At 46.8% G+C, this 25,514-nt stretch overlaps 1 protein-coding gene across 1 annotated transcript in view; it reads right to left on the bottom strand.

Moving 5' to 3' along the window:
- The window catches only part of CBX6 (chromobox 6), a 49,151-nt gene that overhangs the window by 3,791 nt on the left and 19,846 nt on the right, over positions 1-25,514 (bottom strand). Inside the window, exons 2-3 of the mRNA XM_077452314.1 lie at positions 13,972-14,015; positions 47-112 (exon numbers count right to left, since the gene is read on the bottom strand). Coding sequence (XP_077308440.1) covers positions 47-112; positions 13,972-14,015 — 110 coding nt within the window. The remainder of the gene's footprint in view (positions 1-46; positions 113-13,971; positions 14,016-25,514) is intronic.

Raw genomic sequence — 25,514 nt, forward strand, 5'->3', positions numbered from 1 at the left:
ATAGAATTTCATTTTGTTACAGCTGGGAAGCGATAATAAAACTTACTTTTGCTCAAATGCCACAATAAGGCGAGAATCCAGAATGTTCTCTTCTGGTTCCCAAGTGCTGTACCTGCAAAAGTTATACATATCAAAATGTTAACAGTATTTGGTCCCTTCTTCCAATGGACTTTAAAAATGTAGTCAGGTATTTAACCACTTAAGGACTAGCCTTGTTTTGAGATTTTGGTGTTTACAAGTTAAAAACAGTTTTTTTTGCTAGAAAAATTACTTAAAACCCCCAAAAACATTATGTTTTTTTTTCTTACACCCTAGAGAATAAAATGGCGGTCATTGCAACACTTTTTTTCACATGGCATTTGCGCACTTTTTTGGGAAATAATTCATTTTTTTTTTTTATTCAAAACACACACACACACACACACAAAGTTAGCCCAACTTTTTTTATATTGTGAAAGATAATGTTATGCCAAGTAAATTTATACCCAATACGTCATGCTTCAAAATTGCGCCCGCTCGTGGAATGGTGTCAAACTTTTACCCTTAAAAATCACCATAGGCAACATTTAAAAAAAAAATAATTCTACAGGTGGCATGTTTTGAGTTACAGAGGAGGTCTAGGGCTACAATTATTGCTCTAGCTCTTACAATTGCAGCGATTCCTCACATGTGTGGTTTGACCACTGTTTTCATATGCGGGCGCTACTTATGTATGCGTTCGCTTCTGACCGTGAGCTAGTTGGGACGGGGCGCTATAAAAAAAAAAAAAAATAATTAGATTTTTTTTCTTATTTTAGGGTGGCACAGTGGTGTAGTGGTTAGCACTCTCACCTAGCAGTAAAAAGGGTCACTGGTTTGATTCCCAACCATGACACTACCTGCCTGGAGTTTGCATGTTCTCCCTGTGCCTGTGTGGGTTTCCTCCGGGTACTCCGGTTTCCTCCCACACTCCAAAGACATGCAGGTAGGTTAATTGACTTCTGTCCCAAATTGGCCCTAGTATATGAATGGGGACCTTGGATTGTTGGATCCTTGAGGGTAAGGACCGATGTGAGTGTGCAATGTACGGGGATAGCGACAATTGTAGACACTCAGGTTGAACTGGATGGACTGGTGTCTTTATTCAACCTTACTAACTATTTAACTAGATTTTCTTTATTTTTTCACTGTTTAAAAAAATAAAAATCACTCTTATTCCTATTACAAGGAATGTAAACATCCTTGCATGACAGGCCCCTTTAAATATGAGATCTGGGGTCAAAAAGTCCCCAGATCTCATATTTGGATTAAAATGCAATGTCGTTTTTTTTCAAATGCACATACATATACACACACACACACACACATGAAAAAAACACGACATTGAAAAAATGGCCCTTTAAGATGTATGGGCGCAAGTGGCGTTTTGAAGTTGCTTCCACCCTGCTATAGTATGGTGACAGGTGGGTGCCATCTTTCCCTCACTCGTCTCCATACCCAGCCACGGAAAGGTCCTGATCACATCCCCTGCTGCCGATGGCTCTGGTAAGCAGCGGAGGGCGTAGGAGAGCAGCGGCACCTCTCCCGCCGCCGATAATGGTGATATCATGGTGAATCTGCCACCGAGACCACCATTATCGTAAACATGACTGGCTCCTGAAGAGATAGATACCTTGGTTGTGGCAGCAACTGCTGCCGTTACCGAGATATCCATCTTCAAAGTGCAGACGTATATGGATGTAAAAATTCTCTGCAATACACGCACAAATGCATTTTAATCTCTGGGAAGTACAGAATTTTTTTTTTTTTTTTTTTTTTTTTTTTTTTTTAACGTCATACTTACCTGTAAAATCCTTTTCTTTGAGTACATCATGGGACACAATGTCAAGCTAATATTCATTACCTGCTGGGACGTCCCAGAGCAACAGCCTTGAGGGGAGAGAGACACCCTGCCAAACAATAGCCATCAGAACCTATTACAGCAGCCCGCAGTACACTGCGGCCAAAAGCCAAAGCTTTGGCTGCTCGAACATCCACTCGATAAACATTTTGTTAACGTATGCACTGAAGACCAGGTAGCAGCCTTACAAATCTGAGCCACAGATACCTGATGGCAAAAATCCCAGGAGGTTCCTACACCCCTGGTAGAATGAGCTCTCACCCCAAAAGGGAGGAGCTTTACGTTTCAGACTGTAGGCCTGAATGACCAATTGACGGACCCAATTGGCAATGGAAGCTGCCTGCCCCTTCTTGGGTCCTTTTGGAAAAACAAAACAAATTAAAAATTTGACTGGATTTAAATGAGTGGCCGACACCACCTTTGGTAAAAAGGATGGAACAGGTAATAACACGACTTTGTCATAGTGAAGGATCAAGTACAGGTCCCTAAATGAAAGGGCCGCCAACTCCGGCACCCTTCTAGCTGAGGTGATAGCCATGTCTAATGAAAATTTCCTTAATAGGCTCGAGTGGTTGTTTCTGTAACATAGACAGCACCAAGTTCAAGTACCAAGGACACATAGGTGACCTGATTGGGGGAAGCAAGCGAGTTGCCCCTTGCAAAAAGGTTTGGATCAGTGAATGGGAGGTTAAAGGCCTTTGGAATAAAGACTGATAGGGCCGAAACCAGACCTCGGATTGTACAAAAAGCCGAATTGATTTCCACAGCTGACTGTAGAAAAGAGAATTCTCCCAATCACATATTTCCAAGGATGCCATTATCTGGCTTTACACCAAACAATATAAGTCTTCCAGACCTTATGATAAATCTTCTTAGTGGCAGCTTTTCTAGCATTCACTAGAGTAGACACCACTGGTCCCGAGATGCCACAGTCCTTTAACACCCTGGATTCAATAGCCATGCTGTCAAATTTAGAGACTGTAAATTGGGGTGGAATATAAGACCTTGAGACAGTAGATCGGGGTGACGTGGAAGCATCCATGGCCGCTCTATCATCTGTCTCACAATCTCTGGGAACAAGGGCCATCTGGGCCAGGCTGGTGCCACCAGAAACTATGAATCCTGAACAACAAATGTGGAAGGAGTGGGAGCAGAGGGAAAGCATAAACCAGGGAGCACTGGCTACATGGAACTATCAGAGCATCTGCTCCAATTGCCAGAGGATCTCTTGGTCGAGACAAACAGCTGTAGCTTATTGAACCAGGATGCCAGTAGGTCGACCTCTGGCCACCCCCAATGTTGGCAAATTTCCTTGAACACTTCTGGGTGTAGGGACCATCCCCCCGGGCAGATCTGCTGACGGCTGAGAATCTGCCTTGCAGGCCTCTACTCCTGGGATATTGACTGCCGATATCATTGGCACATGTCCCTCTGCCCAGGCTAGCATGTAGTTCACATCCTTCAGAGCTGAATGACTCCTGGTACCGCCTTGGTGGTTTATATAGGCCACTGCCGTGACATTGTTGGACTGAACCCTGATGGGGCAGTCCTGAAGCTCCACCATCCAGTACCACAGGGCCAGACATACTGCCCGTAATTCTAGGATGTTGATGGGCAGGGTCTGCTCTGTCCCTGACCAGATCCCCTGAACTGCGAGCCCATCTAGGGTCGGTCCCCAGCCTGAGAGACTGGCATCTGTAGTCCATACTCTCCAAGTTACAGCGAGAAAGGATTTTCCCTTTTGCAGGTTCTGATCCTGCAACCACTAGTTTAGGCTTAAGCATGCCTGAGGAGATAAGCACATTGGATAATCCAGGACTTTTCCTACTCTGTTCCAAGCCAAGAAGATGTCTTGCTGTAAAGGCCTGGAATGGAACTGTGCATAGGGCTCTGCCTCGGAGGATACCATCCTCCCTAGAAGACTCATACAGAGCCGAATGGAGGGTTGTCTGGTGCCCCTTATCTGACGCACCTGATCCTTCAGGGCACAGATCCTTATGGGTGGCAAGAATACTCTAGCTTGGACCGTGTTTAGAATCAGACCTAAATATCTTAGACATTGAGCTGGTCTCAAGGCTAACTTTTTGGTATTTATGATCCAGCCTAAGCTTTTCAAATACCTCACTGTGTATTCTATTCCCTGTTCTAGAGCCTGTACTGAGTAATCTGAGCAGGAGGTCATCCAGATACCCTAGTACATGATCCCTCGGGCCCTTAACAGACCCAGTACTGGTGCTAGGACCTTTGTGAATACCAGGGGAGCTGTAGCAAGCCCGAAGTGTAGAGCCACAAACTGAAAATGGCGTTCCTCTACTGTAAAACGAGGAAAACTCTGTGTCCCTTTCGAATACAGAAACCTCTACAAATCACTCCTCGATGCACTAGATTATGCAGTGCCTGAAGCTGAAGTTTGTTTTTGGAGGATCCGAGGGAACACTCTGAGAAGGAACTCCTCCAGACTGTAACCACAAGATATAATTGGGGTGACCCACCTGTCCTGAATTGTTGTTTTCCAAATGTCCGCAAAGTGCAGCAGCCTCCCCCCCCAACCCATGGTGTGGGGGGGCGTCCCCTCAAAAGGAGGGCTTTGTGCTGGGTTTAGAAGAGTTTTTGACCCAGGGCCTTTTCTTTCTGGCCCTGGCCTTGCGGCTTGCCCCTGGCCCTAGCACCCCGTTAGTGGCGGAACCGCCTCGACGCTGAGACATTTGAGGAAGCAGTCCCTGGGTTTTTGAACAAGGGGCATCTGGTGCTTTTCTTCACAGGAAGTAGAGAACTCTTCCCTCCGGAAATCCTTTGGATATATTTGTCCAAGTGATCACCGGATAAACATTCCCCATGAAACGGGTAACCTGCCAATAGCTTTTTACAAGAAAGCATCAACAGCAAAAAACAGCACTCGAGGAATATCTGTCTTACTTTCAGGCAGATCAGCCTCCTGGTTAGGCCTATCCGGCCCTTTGACTTGATCTTTTACGGACTGGCAAATACCAATTGCTGCAACAGCTGGCTGAATAGCTGAACTGGCCAAAGAAAAAGGAAACCTTTAACAACTCCAATTTCTTGTCAATTTCTTTCAAGCCCTGTGCGTTATCTACCAGACAATTTAAAGTTCTTGTTTAAAGGAAGAGACTCCTGCATCTATGGCTGTGGCATGCTCCATTTAACAAACTTTTCATCCATGGGATATAAAAGGGAAAACCTTTTATGAGGCAAAAAATTTTTAGAGTTACGCTTACCGGTAACGTCTTTTCCAGAAGTCTTTCAAGACAGCCACAATGAGCGATAGTCTCCTCCTCTTCCTCCGGAAACACTGCGCTAGCCCATAAAATCTCACTTCCCCTGCCGGACCTCAGTTTATATAGAGATTACCTCCGGCCATATCCTGCTGCGTTCTGGTCCTTTATAAGACCCCCCCAAATTTTTGGGTGGGTAACTAGGGCTGTCCTGAAAGACTACTGGAAAAGACGTTACCTGTAAGTGTAACTCTAATTTTCACCAATCGTCTTTCAGGACAGCCACTATGAGAGGATAAACAAGCACTTACCAGTTAGGGTGGGACTACAGCTTGCAAAACCTTTCGCCCAAAGGCCTGCTCACCTGCCAACACCACTCTGTAGGGTTTTACGAAAGTGGAGTAGCTGGACCACGTTGCTGCCCTGCAGATCTGTTCTGGCATTGCTCCCGCTCTTTCTGCCCGAGAGGCTGCCATAGCTCTGGTAGAGTGTGCTTTAATACCCCCTGGGATTTCTTCCCCTACAACTGAATAGGCCTGCTCGATGGCTACTCTGAGCCATCGAGCGATAGTGCGTCGGGATGTCTTGCATCCTTTTCTGGCACCGGAAAACAAATAAAGAGTCTGACCTAAATGCCTTGGTCAGCTCTAGATAGTGTAGGATACATCTCCCAACATCCAAATAATGAAATTTCAATTCCTTCTCCACTGAGGGACTGGGACAAAATGGAGGGTAAGACTACTTCCTGGCTTCTATGAAAGCCAGATGCCACTTTTCGGCAAAAGGGCCGGATCGGTCTTTAAAACTATCCAGTCTGGGAAAATAACGCAAAAGGGTGATCTGTCTGATAATGTCTCAATCTTGCTGACCCTCCTGGCAGTTGTTACCGCTACCAGAAAAAGTCTTCAAAGTAAGCTCTTTTAGTAAACATTCTTCTAAAGGCTCAAAGGGGCCTCCCATTAAGCTTTGTAAAACTAAAGATAAATCCTACCTGGGAAAGGGCAGACCCTGGACCGGTCTCTGTCTAGCCAGAGCCCTAAAGCAACTGACTACCCACGGGTTGGCAGCCAGATGTTTTTCTAAATAAACACTGAGGGCTGACACTTGACCTTTGATGGTACTAATGGATAAGCCCTTGTCTGCCCCACACTGCAAAAATTCCAACACTGCGGAAGAGCTCTCTACTGAGAAAGAGCTTCCTACGCACCATTTATTGAAACGTAGCCAGACCTTCTCTTAGATCTGGGGTGTTTCTTTTCCTACTGTCAAGGAGGGTGGAAACTAGCCTCTCTGAAAAACCCCTTAGCTTTTAATATACCCTCCCCAGTAGCCAGGCCGCTAACTTCCACTGGTGTACTCGTGGACAAAGGACTGGTCCCTGAGAGAGGAGATCCTCCAGAGGGGGCAAGAATAAGGGAGGTTCTACAGCCAGCTGTTTTAGTATAGAGAACCATGCCCTCTTGGGCCAATGCGGTGCCACCAGAATCAGATGCGTTTTCCATTTGAAACTCTCTCAGAACTGCTGGCAACAACACCGGAGGTAGGAAGGCATAGCATGTCCTGAAATGCCAATTCTGGTTCAAAGCGTGCCCTCTCTTCTCAGGGAGAAAAAAAAAAACAAACACACACACACACACACACACACACACACACACACGGGGTTTTTGCGTTGCTTTTGGACACAAAAAGATCCACTTCCGGAGACCCCCATCTCTTTATTATGAGATTGAAGATCTCCTGGTTGAGGACCCAGTCACCCTCTCTCAGCCTCTTTCGGCTGAGAAAGTCTGTTATCACGTTCTTTTCTCCTCTCAGGAAAACTGCCGAGAGTGAAAGAGTGTTGATCTCAGCCCAGCTCAGGATGTCTGTTGCGAAAGTCAACAGGGCTCCGCTTCTTGTGCCACCCTGCTCGTTTAAAGTAGGCCACTGCTGACGAGTTGTCCGACCGCACCTCAATGTGGTGGCCCAGGAGTTCTTTTTTGAAAGACCCGAGGGCTAGTCCAACTGCCCCTAGTTCTTTCCAATTGGACGACCAAGATAGCTTGTCGTCTTCAAGTGCCCTGAGCTAGGAAGGGAATCCAGATATGCCCCCAGCCCTTGCCACTTCCATCTGTGGTAACTACCCGAGAAACTGGGATGAGACACAGATGTCCTTGCAACAGGTTTGTCACTTTCCTCCACCACCAGAGGGATCTCTTTACTTGGTGTGGAACATGTACTAGGGTGTCAAGAGCCTCTTGACTGTGGTCCCACACCCCTAGAACAAAGGTCTGTAGGAGGACGAAAATGTGTAATCCTGCCCACTGCACTGCTGGGAGGATAGATGTAAGTAGACCCAATACTGACATCAGAAACCTTATGGAAAACAGCTGGTTGCTCTGAAGAGAGGCCACCGCTCTGTCTAGCTTTTGCACCTTCTCTATTGGTAGAAAAACTGTGTTGAGTCCAACAGGAATCCTAGATACGGGATCTGTTCTGAGGGGGGATCAGGCTGGACTTCTCCAAGTTCAGTAGCCATCCCAGGTCTGCAAGGACCCTTTTTGTTAGGTCGAGATCCTTGGCTAACCGTATTGGGGACGCTGAAAATAAGAGCGGGTCGTCCAGGTAGGCTATTATGGATATCCCCTGGAGCCGAAGAAAGGCCATGGCTTCTGCCAAGACCTTGGTAAAAATGCGGGGTGATGAGGATAGCCTGAATGGCAGGGCCTGAAACTGAAGTACCGTTTCTCCCCTTAGGTTTATAGCAAGGCATAGAAACTTCTGCGAGGCCTCCGCTATAGGGACGTGTAAATACGCATCTCTTAGTTCCAAATATACCATGAAACAGTTGCAGGGCAGTAGAGCCCTTACTGTAAAGATTGACTCCATACGGAATCTTTTGTATGCCACTGACCTGTCCAAGGGCTTTAAATTCAGAATTAATCTGAATTTTCCTGGAGGTTTTTTTTTTTTACTACAAAAATGTAAGAATAAAACCCCCTTCCATCTTCTGCTTTTGAGACTCTGTGAATGATATTCTGATTTTCTAATTCCCTCATTGTTTCCATCAAGGCCTCAGTGTTTGCCATGCACCTGGGTAGATGCACGACAAGGAATTTGTGGGGGCGGTCTTGAGAATTCCAGGAGGTACCCCCTTCTTATCACCCCTAGAATATATTGATTGGGGGATATTGCCTCCCACTGTGGGAGGAAGGCCTCCAGTCTTCCCTCCATTGTACTTGGAATGTCACTGGGTTATACGGGGTGGGTCAGGAGGGCGAAAAAAATCTCCCCTCCTCTGCCCCTGCCTTTTTTGGGGCCAGGTTTTCTTTTTCCCCTCTGGTTTTGGGGTTTCCCTGCGCCTTTGCCGACGAAAACCTATTTTTGTTTGTACAGGGGTTTTCCGCTTAAGAGGAAAGGCTTTTTTTCCTGTCCGCTGTGCAGTCTCTAGCCCTGGGCCAAAAAGGAGGTCCCCCATCAAAGGTATCCCGCACAATTTGACCTTGAAGGCCAGGTCTTTAGCCAGAGGGCCCTGCTGGCTGAATTGGCTAGAGCCGCTGTTCTGCCCGACATGCGGACAGACTCTGCCAAGGCTTCTGCTATGTATGCGATACCTCGCAGCATTGTAGGGAAGGAAGACAGAATGGTTTCCTTATCTGTAAAACAAAACAATATAAAGTTGGCGCACAAATGAATGGTCTCTTTAAGAGCGTTTGACTATCTCGTGGGATGTTTGTTTATTTAAATAAATGTCCTGTAGATAGTCTCAATGTGCGGCTGTTAACCCATTATGGACTTGGCAAAAAATGGATGCAGCAGAAAAAACGATCAAAAACAGCGCATCAAAGGGACTAATAGATTGATGTGAAAAAAACTTTAAAATGTCATTTATTAAATGTAAAAAATGAACACAGACATCTGATCCCTGCAGGATCTCAAACACATAAAAAACACCAATCATAAAACGGACAGATGTTTGATAATGAAAAGCTCCTCAGATCTCTCAATTATAACTTTGGAAAGGTCAACACCAAAGACCAATGTGCACAGCTTTCGAATGCCTAATGAATGCAATCAATCATCTGAAAGAACCCAAAAAGTCAGTGTAAACGAATGGAACAACGTTCCCAGGGACACCCACCTCATAGGTGTTCAATGGGCTGCAGAGCTGATGAGTCCAGTCCGACGACCAAGGGGGAGGTGCCTATTTCAGCTCCATCTGAAGCGTTCGGCTTGGAGGCAGAGGTGTAATGCTGCACGCTAGGTGGTAAGGATCAAGCTTAGTCACCAGATGATATCAGCTGTACACATAGGCAGCTTGGAGAACGCTGCACTGCTTGCAGTGCCGCTTGTCCGAGCGGCTGTGGATCACATGAGAGGCTTGTCACGTGGAAGGCTGTGAAGGGGAAGGTTGCTATGCCGACTCTCCTGCTTACATGTTTCGCGCTCCTGCGCTTTGACAAAGTTATAATTGAGAGATCTGAGGAGCTTTTCATTATCAAACATCTGTCCGTTTTATGATTGGTGTTTTTTATGCGTTTGAGATCCTCCAGGGATCAGATGTCTGTGTTCATTTTTTACATTTAATAAATGACATTTTAAAGTTTTTTTCACATCAATCTATTAGTCCCTTTGATGCGCTGTTTTTGATCGTTGTTTCCTTATCTGTGCCTGCCTCAATATGTTGTTGGATCTGTGAGAGCCAGTGCTCTAAACTGTAAGCCACTACTGTAACTGCCATTTCTGGCTTTAAATTGCCAATAGCGGAGTCACACTTTTTTTTTTTAAGCAGAGAGTCAATCCGTGTGTCTGGAGACCTGGGAGAAGGCGGCATCCAATTTGGGGCTTTTAGTCCAAATGGATGCCGGGTCCTCTGAAAATGGGAATCTTCTCTTTAGGGATCTAGGAAAAAAAAAGGGGGGGGGGGGGGCTTTCTTTCGGGATCTTGCCACTCCTTTTTAACTATTTCCATCAATAGCTCATGTACTGGAAAAACTCCTGTTTTGTTCCCCCCAAACCCAAGTACATTTGGTCATTAAGGGTCAGGGGTTTCTTATCCGCCCTGATACCGAGGGTTGTATAAATCGCCTTTAAGAGGGTCTCTACCTCATCCAGGGATAATTTATATCTGGAGGTTTTCCTGGACCCCCCGACCTGGTCCTCCCCCTCTGAACCCTCCTGGGAATCGGAAGAGGAACTGTCTGGTTGTCCCTTTTCCGTCCCTAAAGGGACTGCAACCTCTGTGCCCCCTGTAGTAACATGTTGAACTGGAGTAGAACTCTGTGCTAGAGGTGGGGTTGTATCCTGGGGAGCTGGACCCGTGGGAAGTTGAAACTATTCAAACAGGGATCTAAATGAAGAGAAGGTGGATGAGAGCTCTTTGACAAGCTGCTAGTCCTGACTCCTGTTCAGATTCCCTTTCCTTAACAAGGGAGTCTATACAGTCTCTACACAACACCTTTGTCCAAGATTGCCCTAATATGTCCCTATAAGAGATACACTTCATTTTAGAGCTATGTGTAGATTTAGTTTTTTCTGTAGCTTTCTGAAATATAAAAGAAAATAAAAATAAACAGGAAAAAAACTGCCACTTCAAAGTTCAGGACACAACCCTGGGAGTGGACTATACCCTTTTAAAAAAAAAAAAAAAATGCAGGAATCTGAGCCTCCCCCCCGGCCACCCAGAAGGTCTGCCCCACCCCCCCCCCCCCCCCCACTGATAGGAACCATACCTGGGGGGGCAATCCTAGATAGAGAGTACCCTTCCCCAGGGTGCTTTTACCTTAGGAATGCTGGAGGTAGTGTCCGTTGGTTGAGCATCTGTTTCCGACATGACTGCAGGTGGCTGCTTACTACCGAGTCTCAAGCTGCCTGTGCTCCTTCTCGACTCATCTCCAGCTTGTGCCCGGCCCTCCTATCAGCTCCATGACCTGGAACCAGAAGTCGATTGTTTTTAGGTCAAATATTAGTTTCCGCTGGAAACTACGTCGCCCAGCCCGCTCAGTTACAAAAATGCAGTCTGTACACAGTACAGGGAGATCCGAACGGCTTGCCAGCTACGTCCCTGTAGATGCGATAGGAGTCCTCCACGACCTGAAGCCATGCTCGACTAGGAAGGGGTGGCAATACCTGGTGGGGTAAGTGATCCCAACGGCTTGAACCAGTGATCTGAACGGCTTGAACCCACTTTCTCCCTAGGAAGCCTCTGCTTCTTTTAACAGGATTCTTGGCAAAAAAAAATGCCCACAGCCTCCCTGACAGACCGGCCTGGTCCCTGCACAGTGTCTCCCCGCCGGAGGAAACACTAATAACTGAGGTCCGGCAGGGGAAGTGAGAATTTATGGGCTGGCGCAGCATTTCCAGAGGAAGAGGAGGAGACTATCTCTCATAGTGGCTGTCCTGAAAGACTATTGGTGAAAGTCCTGTTAGGATGTTCAAAATCAGAAGATATCGCCTGTTCCAACAGGGGGTGTAGCGGGAAAGTCTGTGCGACCTGAAAAGGTCTCAGAGATCCCAAAGAGGACCAGGGGGGCTCAGTCACCTCTGCAAGAGGCAACGTAAAGGCAGAACGAATCATTTTGGTCAGTCAGGATCAAAAGCCTCTGCGACCGAGTGTAGTTAACACCTCAGAAGGGAGACCCTTTAATAGGAGTCATCAAGCCCCTAAGCAACAATGCTGCTTGCACCTTTAGCCTGCCAAGCAACACCTGGTAAACCACGTGACCCAAGTAAAGAAAAAATGAACCACTGCAAATGTCTGTTCAGAGCCTGCTCTGTGTCCCACAGCTGCCTTTTGGAAGCACCACATTCTTGGCCTACACAGCTTATATAAGCTGGGTGTGCGCCGGAACGTTCTATGCCCGTGGTCCTGGCTAGCGGGCATGACTTTTCATGTGCGATGCAAATCTTTATGTGCCCAGGTAAAGGCTACGGTGCTTGTGCGGCGAAGCCGCATGCACCATGGCCGCCAAACTGCTGAGCCCAGCGGCGCTCTTGCAAGCACCCGTGCACCATGGCGAACCAAGGCGAAATGTCTCACCGTCGTGCGCCATCATACAGGTAAAAAACAGCCAGCCAGACACAAGCAAATAAGGTACATTTTGCAAACACCTACAGCTAGCCCACAACTTCCTCGTATGGTCACTGCACACAGGTGTCCAGCCTTTAGCTAGCTTGACTGATTTGTAACAATCACTGGGACAACGCACAATAATAAAATAAAAGGGGTTTCACTTACCCATCCAAGCACAGGGCCACTTAGAAGCTAAGGGCCCAAAATCTCCACCCTTCACGGTGGGTTCCTGTCACTTGGACCTTCAAGGACTGGCTACCCTTTCACATTTAGGGTCCACTCCCTTGGACCTGCACAGCACCCTGTAGGAAATGCCTTAGCGCTGTAGTGTCCAGGATTTCCACTCCGCAGGGTCCATTGCCCAGAGGCAAAACCTTGCAGGATCTTGAGTCTTCTTTGCAAGGCTCGAGTACCATTTATCTAAGCATAAAAGGCTGTGTCAAATTAATCCGATCGGTCAATCCCTTGATTCAGTTTTGGAACCATTTGTGGGACTAGAGACCTGGAGCTCAAACAAACTGTGCCATCCACCTTCTGGTAAAAAAATAAATAAAATGAAAGTACTTCCTGTATGGGAGACGTTATATAGGGGATCACTTCCTGTCTAAAGACCTTTGGTCTACCAGTGTTCGTCCATTCACCTGATGAAGTATAACCCAGCAGGTAATGAATATAAGCCTGACTCTGTGTCCCATGATGTATAAAAAAAAGAAAGCCCCCCCCGCCCCACCCAAAGGGCAGTATTCTAGCAAAAAAAAAAAAAAAAAATGAATATATATTTTACATGTAGGGAGAGGAGTACCAGAAGAGGCCTAGACTGGAAGTGGTTAAGGACCTGTTGCTTCCTGTATTTCACAAAAAAAATAAAAAAAATAAAAAAAAAATCCACCTATGATAACATTTTCAACTTGCTGACCTTGAAATTGTAGCCAGAACAGCAGCTGGTCCAGGAATAACCCTTGTCTGCCCACAGAGACAAGTTTAGGGGGATTTCTAAGGTGGCTCTCGGCCAACATGAAGATATACTGTACCTCTTCCCAGTTGGATATATATAGTTTCAAAGAGCGCTTGTAGGAGCAACTTTGAAAGAAGTTCAAACCACTTCACTTATCTCAGTATGAAATAATTCTCTAGAAGACATCCCTGATACAAATTTAAAGTACCATTTGAATTTTTTTTTCCCCTCTCAGCTAGATGCACCATCTTTATAATATGCATGCAGATGAAGTAACTGATTATGTAATGTTATACATATGAATAGAACATTCCCTGTAAAATGGCCTAATGCTATGCATGAAGATAAAAAAAACTTCTTTGTAGCAGGCCCTTCAGCACCCCCCATGCCATCTCCAGCGATGTCCACGATTCCCTCGGCCATCTGGAATTCTCCTCCTGATTAGCTGGGGCACAGCTGCAGCCCCATTGGCTCCAGTGGCTGTAAATCAAGATCAGTTAGACAACAAGGGGAGAGGGGGTGGGACGGCAGCTGCACATCTGAATGGACACAGGGCTGCAGCTCGGCTGCCCCCATAGCAAGCTGCTGGTCTATAGGGGTACTCGTCAGAAGGGAGGAGCCAGGAGCAGTGAAGATTGATCCAAGAAGAGGGGGGATCCAGGCTGCTCTGTGCAAAACCAACTGCACAGAGCAGGTAAGTATAACATGTTTGTTTTTGCTTTTTAAATCAAGACTTTTCAATCACCTTTAACTACCAAAAATATATTACAGATTCGAAATGGTCAGAAATAAAAGTACAGTTTAGCCACAAAAGTGAATTATGATGAGAATAAGAAATAAAATAAGTTCTTACTTGATAGCCCAACCTTTCCATTTCACAAGGTATTCAATACGACTCTGAAAAAAAATAAAAAATAAAAAAAGTGTAAGAAAGGAAGAAACAAACAAAAAATAAAAAATAAAAAAACTCCTCTGTAAAAATGTTCCACTCTGAATTTCCTCAGGGCCTTATACATAAACAAATAAGCAGAACCTCATTGGTAGAGTATCAAGCTTCTAAATATGTTTAAGCTATCACGTTCAAAAACTTCACAAGCCTTGCTTTCCAAAGAGAAATATTGTGGCTACCATTTCCAAAAATTCCTAGTTGCCTAGCCATTTGTTCCTCCTCAGTGGCCCAGAAGAAGTCCACATATCAGAAAAGCTAGTTAAAGAGGGATTTCACTGTAAAAATATTAAAAGCCAGCAGCTACAAATACTGCAGCTGCTGACTTTGAAATAAATGGACACTCACCTGTCCCAGGATCCAGCGATATCCGATCGCCAGCACCATTCTCTGAGGGAATCAGGAAGTGAAGCGTTGCAGCTTCATTTCCCGGTTCCCTACTGCGCATGCGCGAGTCACGCAGCGCAATGGGAATGGTCCACGCCGTCTCTGGGACCCGTGTGCGTCCCAGCAGACAGCGCGCCGGGACAGGAAGAGGCATAGAGGCAAGAGTCTATGCCCGGAAGTGGGTGCAAATACCCATCTGCAACGCCCTCCTCCCTGAAAGGTGCCAACTGTGACACCGGAGGGGGGGGGGGGGTTCCGATGAGCGGAAGTTCCACTTTAGGGTGGAACCCCGCTTTAAACTGCAAGCTCCTTTCTGCACATTGTTCTGGCTTAATGACTCCGAAGGATGGATGCCAGCATTTTGAGAGCGAGAATACTACGACGATGTCTTTGATGCAAACCTGTACTGTGCCCATACATGGTGCATAGAAGGCACCTTAGACAGGGTGTACTTTCTATACCCATAACCCCCTCCCCAGCATCAGGGCCCAGAGACATACCCAGTACTTCTGGCTAAAGAACAGGAGATAAACACCCCCCCCCCCCCCCATCATCTATTTCCAAAATGTATTGGTTGGTGTACTTCTAGTTACACACCATCACATGTAGTACCCCTTTTAAAGCTTCCACAGAATTTTAACACAATCTGGCAGCAGATTTGGGTGGAAGGGGAGCACAGGAGGTACCAGCCAGCCTATTGGCGCCTCCGTTGCCTTGTAAAAGCAGTCACAGTACGTTGAATGTATTAACTCACAGTGAATAAATATATGCCACAAATCAATGCCATCTATCCATGCCACTCACTGCATGTATTCTACTGAATGGTAATGTGTTATTCTTCTGCTCTTCTGTCATTTGTTCCACAAGTATGAATTAAAAATTGGCCCAGACCAGTTTGTATTTAAAAAATGATAATATAAACACTGCAATTAGTGATCAATGATCCACACTTTATTGCCAATATGCTTTTTTCTTGTGGGATTTTTTTTTTATCCAAAACAGCACACCCATGAAGAGTCCCAGGCCGGAACGACACTCAAGGGCCAAAAATGTCCAACGTGTGCCAGAACAGCCCCCAGAGTACTCAAGGGCCAGAATGACAATCGGGGTAGTCAGGGGCAGAAAGGCCCTTGGGGGGCCAAAAATAGCCCTCAGAAGCCAGAACGACCGATGGTGTGCCCAAGAGCCAGAGCGGCCCGTCGGGGGCCAAGAATGGCCCTCGGGGTCAATAATAACAGCCGAGGGCCAAAATTACATTTGGGGGTCAAAAATGTCCATCGGAGGCCAAAAGTGTTTCTCAGGGGCCATGTGCTAGTGGGTGAAGTTAGATTGAAATCTGAAGTCCTCGGTCACCAGATAACTTAACTGTGGTAATCTTCCAGTGCAGCAGGGGTTAATATGAACAGCTGCATCCATGGAAGACACTCATCTAGTGCCAACTATGCCCACACTATGCTCCATTCATAAAAACCATACCATCAGTCCCCACAACAAAAAGTGCTCCATTAATGGAGGAGGTGGACCTGTCATTCATTCGCCCAGCCTCCATTCATAAAGTGCTTTATATTGTGGGAATCATTAGTACGAATTCTATGAATGGGTGGGTGTAAAGGGCGGTCATAGTCAACACTTTTGATGAGCACCTACGACAGCTGCATCCACTCGTATTAACCTGATCAGCACTGGAATATCATCATAGGGAGGGTAAGTGGGGGCAGAAGAGTGAGGATTTCAACCTAACAGCAGCCACTTGCACACAAGACATGTTATGTACCATCCCTGGTGGCTCTGTCTGCAAAGCCGCCTCATACAATTTTATGAATGAATGGTTGCTACCACAGCAAGATGGACTGGTTCTCAAAAGAAACACTAGATCGCACTTAGTCCATTGATACTTCCTCCAGAGAAATATAACAGAATGTCTGTACCTTGGTAAGGACATACAGCTGGAGAAAAAAAGTTTGCAGAAGCCTGAGCAGGCTCATTTGCAAAAAATAAAAATAGGATTTTTATAACAGCTTACCTGTAAAATCATTTTCTTTTTGAAGTACTTCATGGGACACAGATCCATAGTAGTTAGTAGTTACTATGTGGGTTAAAGGCCACCTCAGGTTATGGACACTGGGATGCCCCAAGACAAAAAGTGCACTCCCTATATAACCCCTCCTACTGCTGGGAGTTCCTCGGTTTTGAAGCAAAGCAATACATGTGTATACCAAAGAAGGGAGGGATCTCTGTGTTCCATGATGTACTTCAAAGAAAAGTATTTTACAGGTAAGCGGTTATAAAAATTATATTTTCTTATGGTACATCGCGGGACACAATCCATAGTAGTTATGTGGGATGTCCCATAGCAATGCCAACTGAAGGGAAAGACACAAAAAAGTAGGGCACTAAGAGATCAGAGGACTCATACTGCAGCCTGCAGTACACTGCACCCGAAGGCGATATCCTCATGACCTTTACACCTACCTGATAGAATCTGGTAAATGTATGGACTGAAGACCAAGTTGCGGCCTTGCATATCTGAGCCATGGAGGCTTGGTGATGCACTGCCCAAGGAACACTAACGGCACTGGTTCTTTACAAAAAAAAGAGCAGCCAACTCTGAGGCCGCGTACACACGCGCGGACTGTTCGCCCAACCTTGTTCGGCAAACAGTCTGTCAAACAGTCCGCTCAAAATTTGCATGAGCGGACTTGCCCACACACGAGCGGACTGTTTGACGAACAAGGTTGGGCAAACAGTTCGCTCAACTTTTGAAATGAACGGACTCGCCCACGTAAGGAGGAGGCAAATCCGCCCATTTCGAGCGCGTGTACAGGTAGGCGGGGCCCGCGAAGGAGACGTCGCGGGCTCCGCCGCCTGGAATGGGCTTAAAGGGGAACCCCAACGCCGAAAAAAATCGGCGTGGGGGTTCCCCCCAAGTCCACACCAGACCCTTGTCCGAGCACGCTACCCGGCCGGCCAGGAAAGGGGGGCGAGCGAGCGCGCCCCCCCCTCCTGAGCCGTACCAGGCCGCGTGCCCTCAACATGGGGGGGTGCCTTGGGGAAGGGGGGGGCCGCGCGGCCCCCCCACCCCAAAGCACCTTGTCCCCATGTTGATGAGGACAAGGGCCTCTTCCCGACAACCCTGGCCGTTGGTTGTCGGGGTCTGCGGGCGGGGGGCTTATCGGAATCCGGGAGCCCCCTTTAAGAAGGGGGCCCCCGGATACCGGCCCCCCACCCTATGTGAATGAGTATGGGGTACAATGTACCCCTACCCATTCACCTGTGAAATAAAGTACAAATAAAAACACAACACAGGGGGAAAAAATATTTTATTGCACAGCCGGGGGTCTTCCGTCTTCGGGGGTCTTCTCGCCGGACTCCTCCGCTATGTGTGTGTAGCTCTTTTGCCAGCGGAGGAGTCCGGCTTTCTTCCTCCCCGCCGCCGGCCTCTTCTCCCGACTTCGGGGGTCTTGTCCCCCTCTTCGGTTCTTCTGCCGGGCCACCGCGCCTGGTCCGGTGGCCCGGTCTTCTGTCGCCGTCTTCCGTTCTTCTGTCGCCGCCTTCGGTTCTTCTGCCGGGCCACCGCGCCTTCTTGTAGCTCTTTTACAGGCGGTGGCCCGGTCTTCTGTCGCCGTCGCCGCCTTCCGTTCGTGTTCTTCTTCTTGTTCTTCTTGTTCTTCTCCAGGCGATGTTGACACGTCGCTCCCTCCGGCCGGAATGCCAGAGCCGCCCTGCGCTGTGACTTATATAGTGACAATGGGGCGGGGTCACATGGTATATGTCACATGGGTTGATGTCACATGGTGACCCCGCCCCCTTACGATGTCATAGTCCCCATGTGACATCAACCCATGTGACCAACCCATGTGACATATACCATGTGACCCCGCCCCATTGTCACTATATAAGTGACCGCACAGCGCGTCCCCGGCATTCCGGCCGGAGAGCTCGTCGAGTCAACATCGCCTGGAGAAGAACAAGAAGAACAAGAAGAAGAACAAGAACGGAAGGCGGCGACGGCGACAGAAGACCGGGCCACCGCCTGTAAAAGAGCTACAAGAAGGCGCGGTGGCCCGGCAGAAGAACCGAAGGCGGCGACAGAAGAACGGAAGACGGCGACAGAAGACCGGGCCACCGGACCAGGCGCGGTGGCCCGGCAGAAGAACCGAAGAGGGGGACAAGACCCCCGAAGTCGGGAGAAGAGGCCGGCGGCGGGGAGGAAGAAAGCCGGACTCCTCCGCTGGCAAAAGAGCTACACACACATAGCGGAGGAGTCCGGCGAGAAGACCCCCGAAGACGGAAGACCCCCGGCTGTGCAATAAAATATTTTTTCCCCCTGTGTTGTGTTTTTATTTGTACTTTATTTCACAGGTGAATGGGTAGGGGTACATTGTACCCCATACTCATTCACATAGGGTGGGGGGCCGGTATCCGGGGGCCCCCTTCTTAAAGGGGGCTCCCGGATTCCGATAAGCCCCCCGCCCGCAGACCCCGACAACCAACGGCCAGGGTTGTCGGGAAGAGGCCCTTGTCCTCATCAACATGGGGACAAGGTGCTTTGGGGTGGGGGGGCCGCGCGGCCCCCCCCCTTCCCCAAGGCACCCCCCATGTTGAGGGCACGCTGCCTGGTACGGCTCAGGAGGGGGGGCGCGCTCGCTCGCCCCCCTTTCCTGGCCGGCCGGGTAGCGTGCTCGGACAAGGGTCTGGTGTGGACTTGGGGGGAACCCCCACGCCGATTTTTTTCGGCGTTGGGGTTCCCCTTTAAGCCCATTCCAGGCGGCGGAGCCCGCGACGTCTCCTTCGCGGGCCCCGCCTACCTGTACACGCGCTCGAAATGGGCGGACTTTCCGAGCGGGAACAGTCCGCTCATTTCGAAAGTACAGCGGACAGGCCCACACACGGGCGGACTGTTCGCTCAAACACAGTTTCAGCGGACAGTTTTTCGGAATTTCCGAAAGACTTTGTCCGTCCAACTGTCCGCTGAAACTGTCCGCTGAAAGCCCACACACGAGCGGACTGTCCGCCCAAACACTGTTCAGCGGACAAGGTTGGGCGAACAGTCCGCCCGTGTGTACGCGGCCTGATACTCTTCTAGCAGAATATATGGCAACCAAGAATTATTTTCCTCGTCAAGAGGACCAAAAGAATATCTTGTATTGGCTCAAAAGGCTGTTTCTGTAATGCCAACAGGACTAAATTCAAGTCCCAAGGGTTCAGGGGGTGACCCAACTGGAGGATTAATCTGTGTTACCACTTGAATAAAGTTACGAACCAGAGAGAAAAAAAAAACTTCTCATGCATGACTTTTTTCAAGGACCTCGAACCTTGAAAAAGACACGTGCCAGTGATGTAACGTGTAGAAGGAGCCAGTAACCCCAGTGCTGTGTGAACAGGAACAGCCAAGTGAGGAGATTGTCTCTGAATATATGCAACTGACCTTCTTAAATGCAATCTTATTGCAGGGCATGTGTGAGTGCAACTGCGTTTTATTACCCACATGTTGTTTTTCGTTTATTTGTGCAATGAGGTAAGTCCTTTTTGTTTGAGCAATATTGATCTATGAAGGATTAAAAGCAATGAAGGTTTGAAAGCAATCCACCACATGTGAACATTAGAGACTACACACCTGATCATCTTTGTACTTTTGTGTTTTAGCTTACAAATGAGTGGTATTTGACTTTTTCACAGTGTCTCCAGAAAAAAAATCGGCACGTGCAGATAAGCATCCTTGATCGATTGACGACAGAAATTCTTCCCCTTGTAGGATGGAGACTACTGAGTGGATTGACTCCAAGCAAAAAGAACACATATTCAAAAACCAGTTTCGATTTTTGAGATCTCAAATGGATCGGGCATCCCCGTTTAGTTTTGGAACCGTGAATAAAACCCTAATCCTTGCTCTTCCAAGGGGACCACCGATATCACTCCTTGAGACAAGAGATGATCCAAAGCTAGAAAGACCTTTTTCACTGGATCTCTGGGAACACTCAACCTGAGAAAAAAAAAAAAGGAGACAGGCACTCTCGGAACTTGTTTGTTCCTGCCAGATCCTTAAAAACTGTAGAAGCCTTAACCCCCACTTGAGCAAACGGGGGTGCCCCTTCATAAGGATGCTTTAGTATTTTGCTTTGTAGGTTTCCTCCACCAGGTCCTCTTTTGACCCTGAGGTTTACCTCTTGCACTTGACGGCGAAGGCCATCGTGACTGCCTGGAGGCTGATGCCCCTGGTACTGGAGAAGCACGCCTAAAAGAAAAAATGCTTAAACTTCTTCTTAACTGGAAAAAGGGGACTTTTCCCATAAGAAATTCTTTGGATATACTTATATACTATATGTAGGTGCTCAAACCTCCGCCAGACTGCACGCAGATGGTCAAATACACGCCAACAGGTGTATTTGACCATCTGCGTGCAGTCTGGCGGAGGTTTGAGCGCCTACATATAAGCGTGCGGTTGCCTGTGTGTGGCCGCCTCCTCTCGCAATGCATGGCATGGCGTGACATTGGTGGGTCACCGCTGGCGGGCGGGCTGGCTTTCTTCCCAGCATCCAGGGGCTTTATTACTATGCCCTTAGTGGCATCTCCACTTCACTTTCCACATACTTTTACCAAACTGAGGTATTCAATGCCCTATGTGTTGCTATTTGGTGTCTCTGGTGGTTCTGGCACATTTTTAATTTTACTTTGACTGCCTGTTTCTCAATTCCTCTTTGCACCTAGGTGTTGGTTATCAGCTCTTTCACTTTTCCTTACACCTATTCCTCACCACTCCACCTCTCTTCCTATAGTCCCGTACTCGCATATATTATATATGTTATTTTATTTTAGATCCCATTGGGGCTCTCACCGACTGCTACAGTATTGGAAGGGGGATTCTGCTCATGCACTCTTGCACTTTTTTGCTCCCTGGTTGGCTCTGCCCTGCTGCCGCTGCATCACCACCTCAGCTCCCGGGTAGATGATTCTTTCGTCCCCTGGTGCCTTTCATTATCAACAGTTTTACTTTAATTTTCCTCTACAAATCCATTTTATCCTCACAGGTAAGAGTGCTAGGATTGTAGTTGCTGCTCCCTCTCTTCCTGTGTTAATTAATGAATATTCATTATTTACTTATTATTCATTCTAGACATCCCTAGTTAACTGCTCCTGATGAGTGGATACACATCCACAAAATGCTAGAGCTTATATATTTGATGTCATGTCACAGCAACCATGTCCATACCATGGGTTTTATTTGGACGCGTCATCAATTTATTCAATACTAGATGTTTATGCTTTTCCGTGACTATTCTGGATGTACTGCCTATATTGATTTTATTATAGGATACATTGTCTACTATGTTATTCTATTATGATATGACGTCTCAACCATGTTTTACTAATTTGTATCATATTTATTGTATCCATTAAATGCATATTCATCATTGTATTATGTCCATTATCGTCACCTTTGACTAACTTAGATATTATATTGTACAGTGCCTTGCGAAAGTATTCGGCCCCCTTGAACTTTTCAACCTTTTGCCACATTTCAGGCTTCAAACAAAGATATAAAATTTATATTTTTTGTGAAGAATCACCAACAAGTGGAAAACAATTGTGAAGTGAAACGAAATCTATTGGATTTTTGAAACTTTTTTAACTAATAAAAAAAATTAAAAGTGGGGCGTGCAAAATTATTCAGCCCCCTTGCGTTAATACTTTGTAGAGCCACTTTTTGCTGCGATTACAGCTGCAAGTCGCTTGGGGTATGTCTCTATCAGTTTTGCACATCGAGAGACTGAAATTCTTGCCCATTCTTCCTTGCAAAACAGCTCGAGCTCAGTGAGGTTTGTTGGATGGAGAGCGTTTGTGAACAGCAGTTTTCAGCACTTTCCACAGATTCTCGATTGGATTCAGGTCTGGACTTTGACTTAGCCATTCTAACACCTGGATATGTTTATTTGTGAACCATTCCTTTGTAGATTTTGCTGTATGGGATCATTGTCTTTTTGGAAGATAAATCTCTGTCCCAGTTTCAGGTCTTTTGCAGACTCCAACAGGTTTTCATCCAGAAAGGTCCTGTATTTGGCTGCATCCATCTTCCCCTCAATTTTAACCATCTTCCCTGTCCCTGCTGAAGAAAAGCAGGCCCAAACCATGATGCTGCCACCACCATGTTTGACAGTGGGGATGGTGTGTTGAGGGTGGTGAGCTGTGTTCCTTTTACACCAAACATATCATTTTGCATTGTGGGCAAAAAGTTCGATTTTGGTTTCATCTGACCAGAGCACCTTCTTCCACACGTTTGGTGTGTCTCCCAGGTGGCTTGTGGCAAACTTTAGACGAGACTTTATATCTTTGAGAAATGGCTTTCTTCTTGCCACTCTTCCATAAAGGCCAGATTTGTGCAGTGTACGACTGATTGTTGTCCTATGGACAGACTCTCCCACCTCAGCTGTAGTTCTCTGCAGTTCATCCAGAGTGATCATGGGCCTATTGGCTGCATCTCTGATCAGTCTTCTCCTTGTCTGAGCTGAAAGTTTAGAGGGACGGCCAGGTCTTGGTAGATTTGCAGTGGTCTGATACGCCTTCCATTTCAAAATGATCGCTTACACAGTGCTCCTTGGGATGTTTAAAGCTTGGGAAACCTTTTTGTATCCAAATCTGGCTTTAAATTTCTCCACAACAGTATTACGGACCTGCCTGGTGTGTTCCTTGGTCTTCATGATGCTCTCTGCGCTTTCAACAGAACCCTGAGACTATCACAGAGCAGGTGCATTTATGCAGGTGCATTTATACAGAGACTTGATTACACACAGGTGGATTCTATTTATCACCATCAGTCATTTAGGACAACATTGGATCATTCAGAGATCCTCGCTGAACTTCTGGAGTTTGCTGCACTGAAAGTAAAGGGGCTGAATAATTTTGCACGCACCACTTTTCAGTTTTTTATTTGCTAAAAAAGTTTAAATTATCCAATAGATTTTGTTCCACTTCACAATTGTGTCCCACTTGGTGATTCTTCACAAAAAATTAAAATGTTATATCTATGTTTGAAGCCTGAAATGTGGCAAAAGGTTGAAAAGTTCAAGGGGGCTGAATACTTTCGCAAGGCACTGTATGTCCCATCCTACCCGAGGGTTGTGTTATCATATAAAGTCCCAATTCTTCCCCCCTTCCCCCAATTTCCCTTTATATTCTACGTTATCAGGGATGGAGAACTGGATCGTCTCCAAATAACCGTTGGCCATGAAATGGGAAACTGGCCATGAGCTTTTGCATGGAACTTCGGCTGACCAATTTTTCAACCACAGGATTCTACGTATATGTACCAGCCCTTGCATGGGCTGTGAGGCCTGGAGAATAGAATCTTTAATAGCGTCTACTGTAAAACACATCGCTTCTGATAACCTGGCCAAATTTGAGCCTGCTGATCAGGAATAACCTTGACCTCAATAAACTGGTCCTTTAGGACTGAGATACTCCAATCGCTGCCAGCACAGGCTGAACCTGTGAGCGAAATATAGTTTGTTTTTTTAAAAGGAATTCAATCAGCATCAATTGCTGGAATTCCCCATTTTCTTATATAAAAACTCTTCCGCCATAGGATAAAGTATTGAAAACTTTTTCGGAGGAATAAAAAACTATTTATCAAGGTGCTCTCACTCAGAATACATAAGCTTTTTTAAACCATAAATGTATAGGAAAAGCATGAACCAATTGGAGAGGCTTTAGTAAACCCAAACCAGAAGTGGGCTCATCAACTGACTGCGCTGCTGGCAGTAAAAATGTGGAGTGGACCAATTCAGTGAGATTGTACTAACAACCTTTCCTGCAAACCTCATCCTTCTGTATTAGGTTCTTCGGAAGAGGAGACATCAGCCTCTTCCTGGTCCCCTGAGAGAAATTTGTCATCTCTTATTTTTTCAATTTCTTTTAGCACTCTTTCCCCGAGAAGAGGGGAAGAAAACAGCACAGGGGGGTGTCTGGTGGGGAGAGGGAAACCCCCCCAGACTTACTGGAGGTCTTGCTGCTGGCCAGAGGAAGAGAAACTTGCAGATTCCTGGACATAACGTGGGCTCTCTGAGAAGCATGAGATGGGTAAGTGTTCAATACAGCCCCCAGTGGTGACACAAAGGCATGGCAACACTTATTAAATTTAAAAGGAGACATTCATGAGAAAAATTGTAAACATTTTTTAGAAAACTCCACTTGCCTTTCCCACCGCAGGGTATTCTGTGGTAAATCAACAGACCCAATCTTCACCCTTCACGGTGGTTTCCCTTAAACCTTCAGGAGCTGGGGAGCCTGGAGGGAAACCCACAATCCTGGACCTGTAATAGCACCACCGCCAGTAAAAACTTTATGACCTCAATACCAAAAAGTACTGGATCCTGGGGTCCAGCTCTCTAAAGAGAAGCGTTACAGGCAAGACCTTGTTTCTTCAGATACGAGGCCTGGGTACCATTCAATTTGGGCAAAAAACACTTTGAATGAATCCAGCTGCATGGCTAGCCCCAGCAAGGATTGCTCCAGTGGAACTCAACACAGGTCTTCGTCACTCGTGACCAACACCTTAGACACTGGCGAAAAAATACTGAGGAACTCCCAGCAGTGGGAGGGGTTATATAGGGAGTGCACATTTTGTCTCAGGGCGTGCCAGTGTCCATCACCTGAAGGTGGCCTATAACCCACATATTAACTACTATGGATCTGTGTCCCGTGGTGTACGATAAGAAAATGAATGCTCTTTTTCTTTTGCTGCAAACATGGGTGCACCTAGGTTTTTGCTTTGTTTTTTGCAAAATGTGAACCTAGCCTTTAACCACTTGCCGACTGCCGCATGCCGATTTACATCGGCAGAATGGCAGAGGCAGGCAATGAATTTGTCCCCTACCGTGCATGCACCCACGGGTCCTGCAAACTCGATGTTGCCAGCGGCCTGCAATTGCGGAGAGGAGACGCAGGATATAAACAAGGCATTTCCCTGTTCTGCCTAGCAACATGACAGGGATCTACTGCTCCCTGTCATCAGGAGCAGTGATCTCTCATGTTGTAGTGAGCCCATCCCCCCACAGTTAGAACGCATC

Source organism: Lithobates pipiens, unplaced genomic scaffold, assembly GCF_037356315.1.
Source record: "Lithobates pipiens isolate NorthernLeopardFrog02 unplaced genomic scaffold, aLitPip1_a1.2 Scaffold_23, whole genome shotgun sequence".
Classification (NCBI taxonomy): domain Eukaryota; kingdom Metazoa; phylum Chordata; class Amphibia; order Anura; family Ranidae; genus Lithobates; species Lithobates pipiens.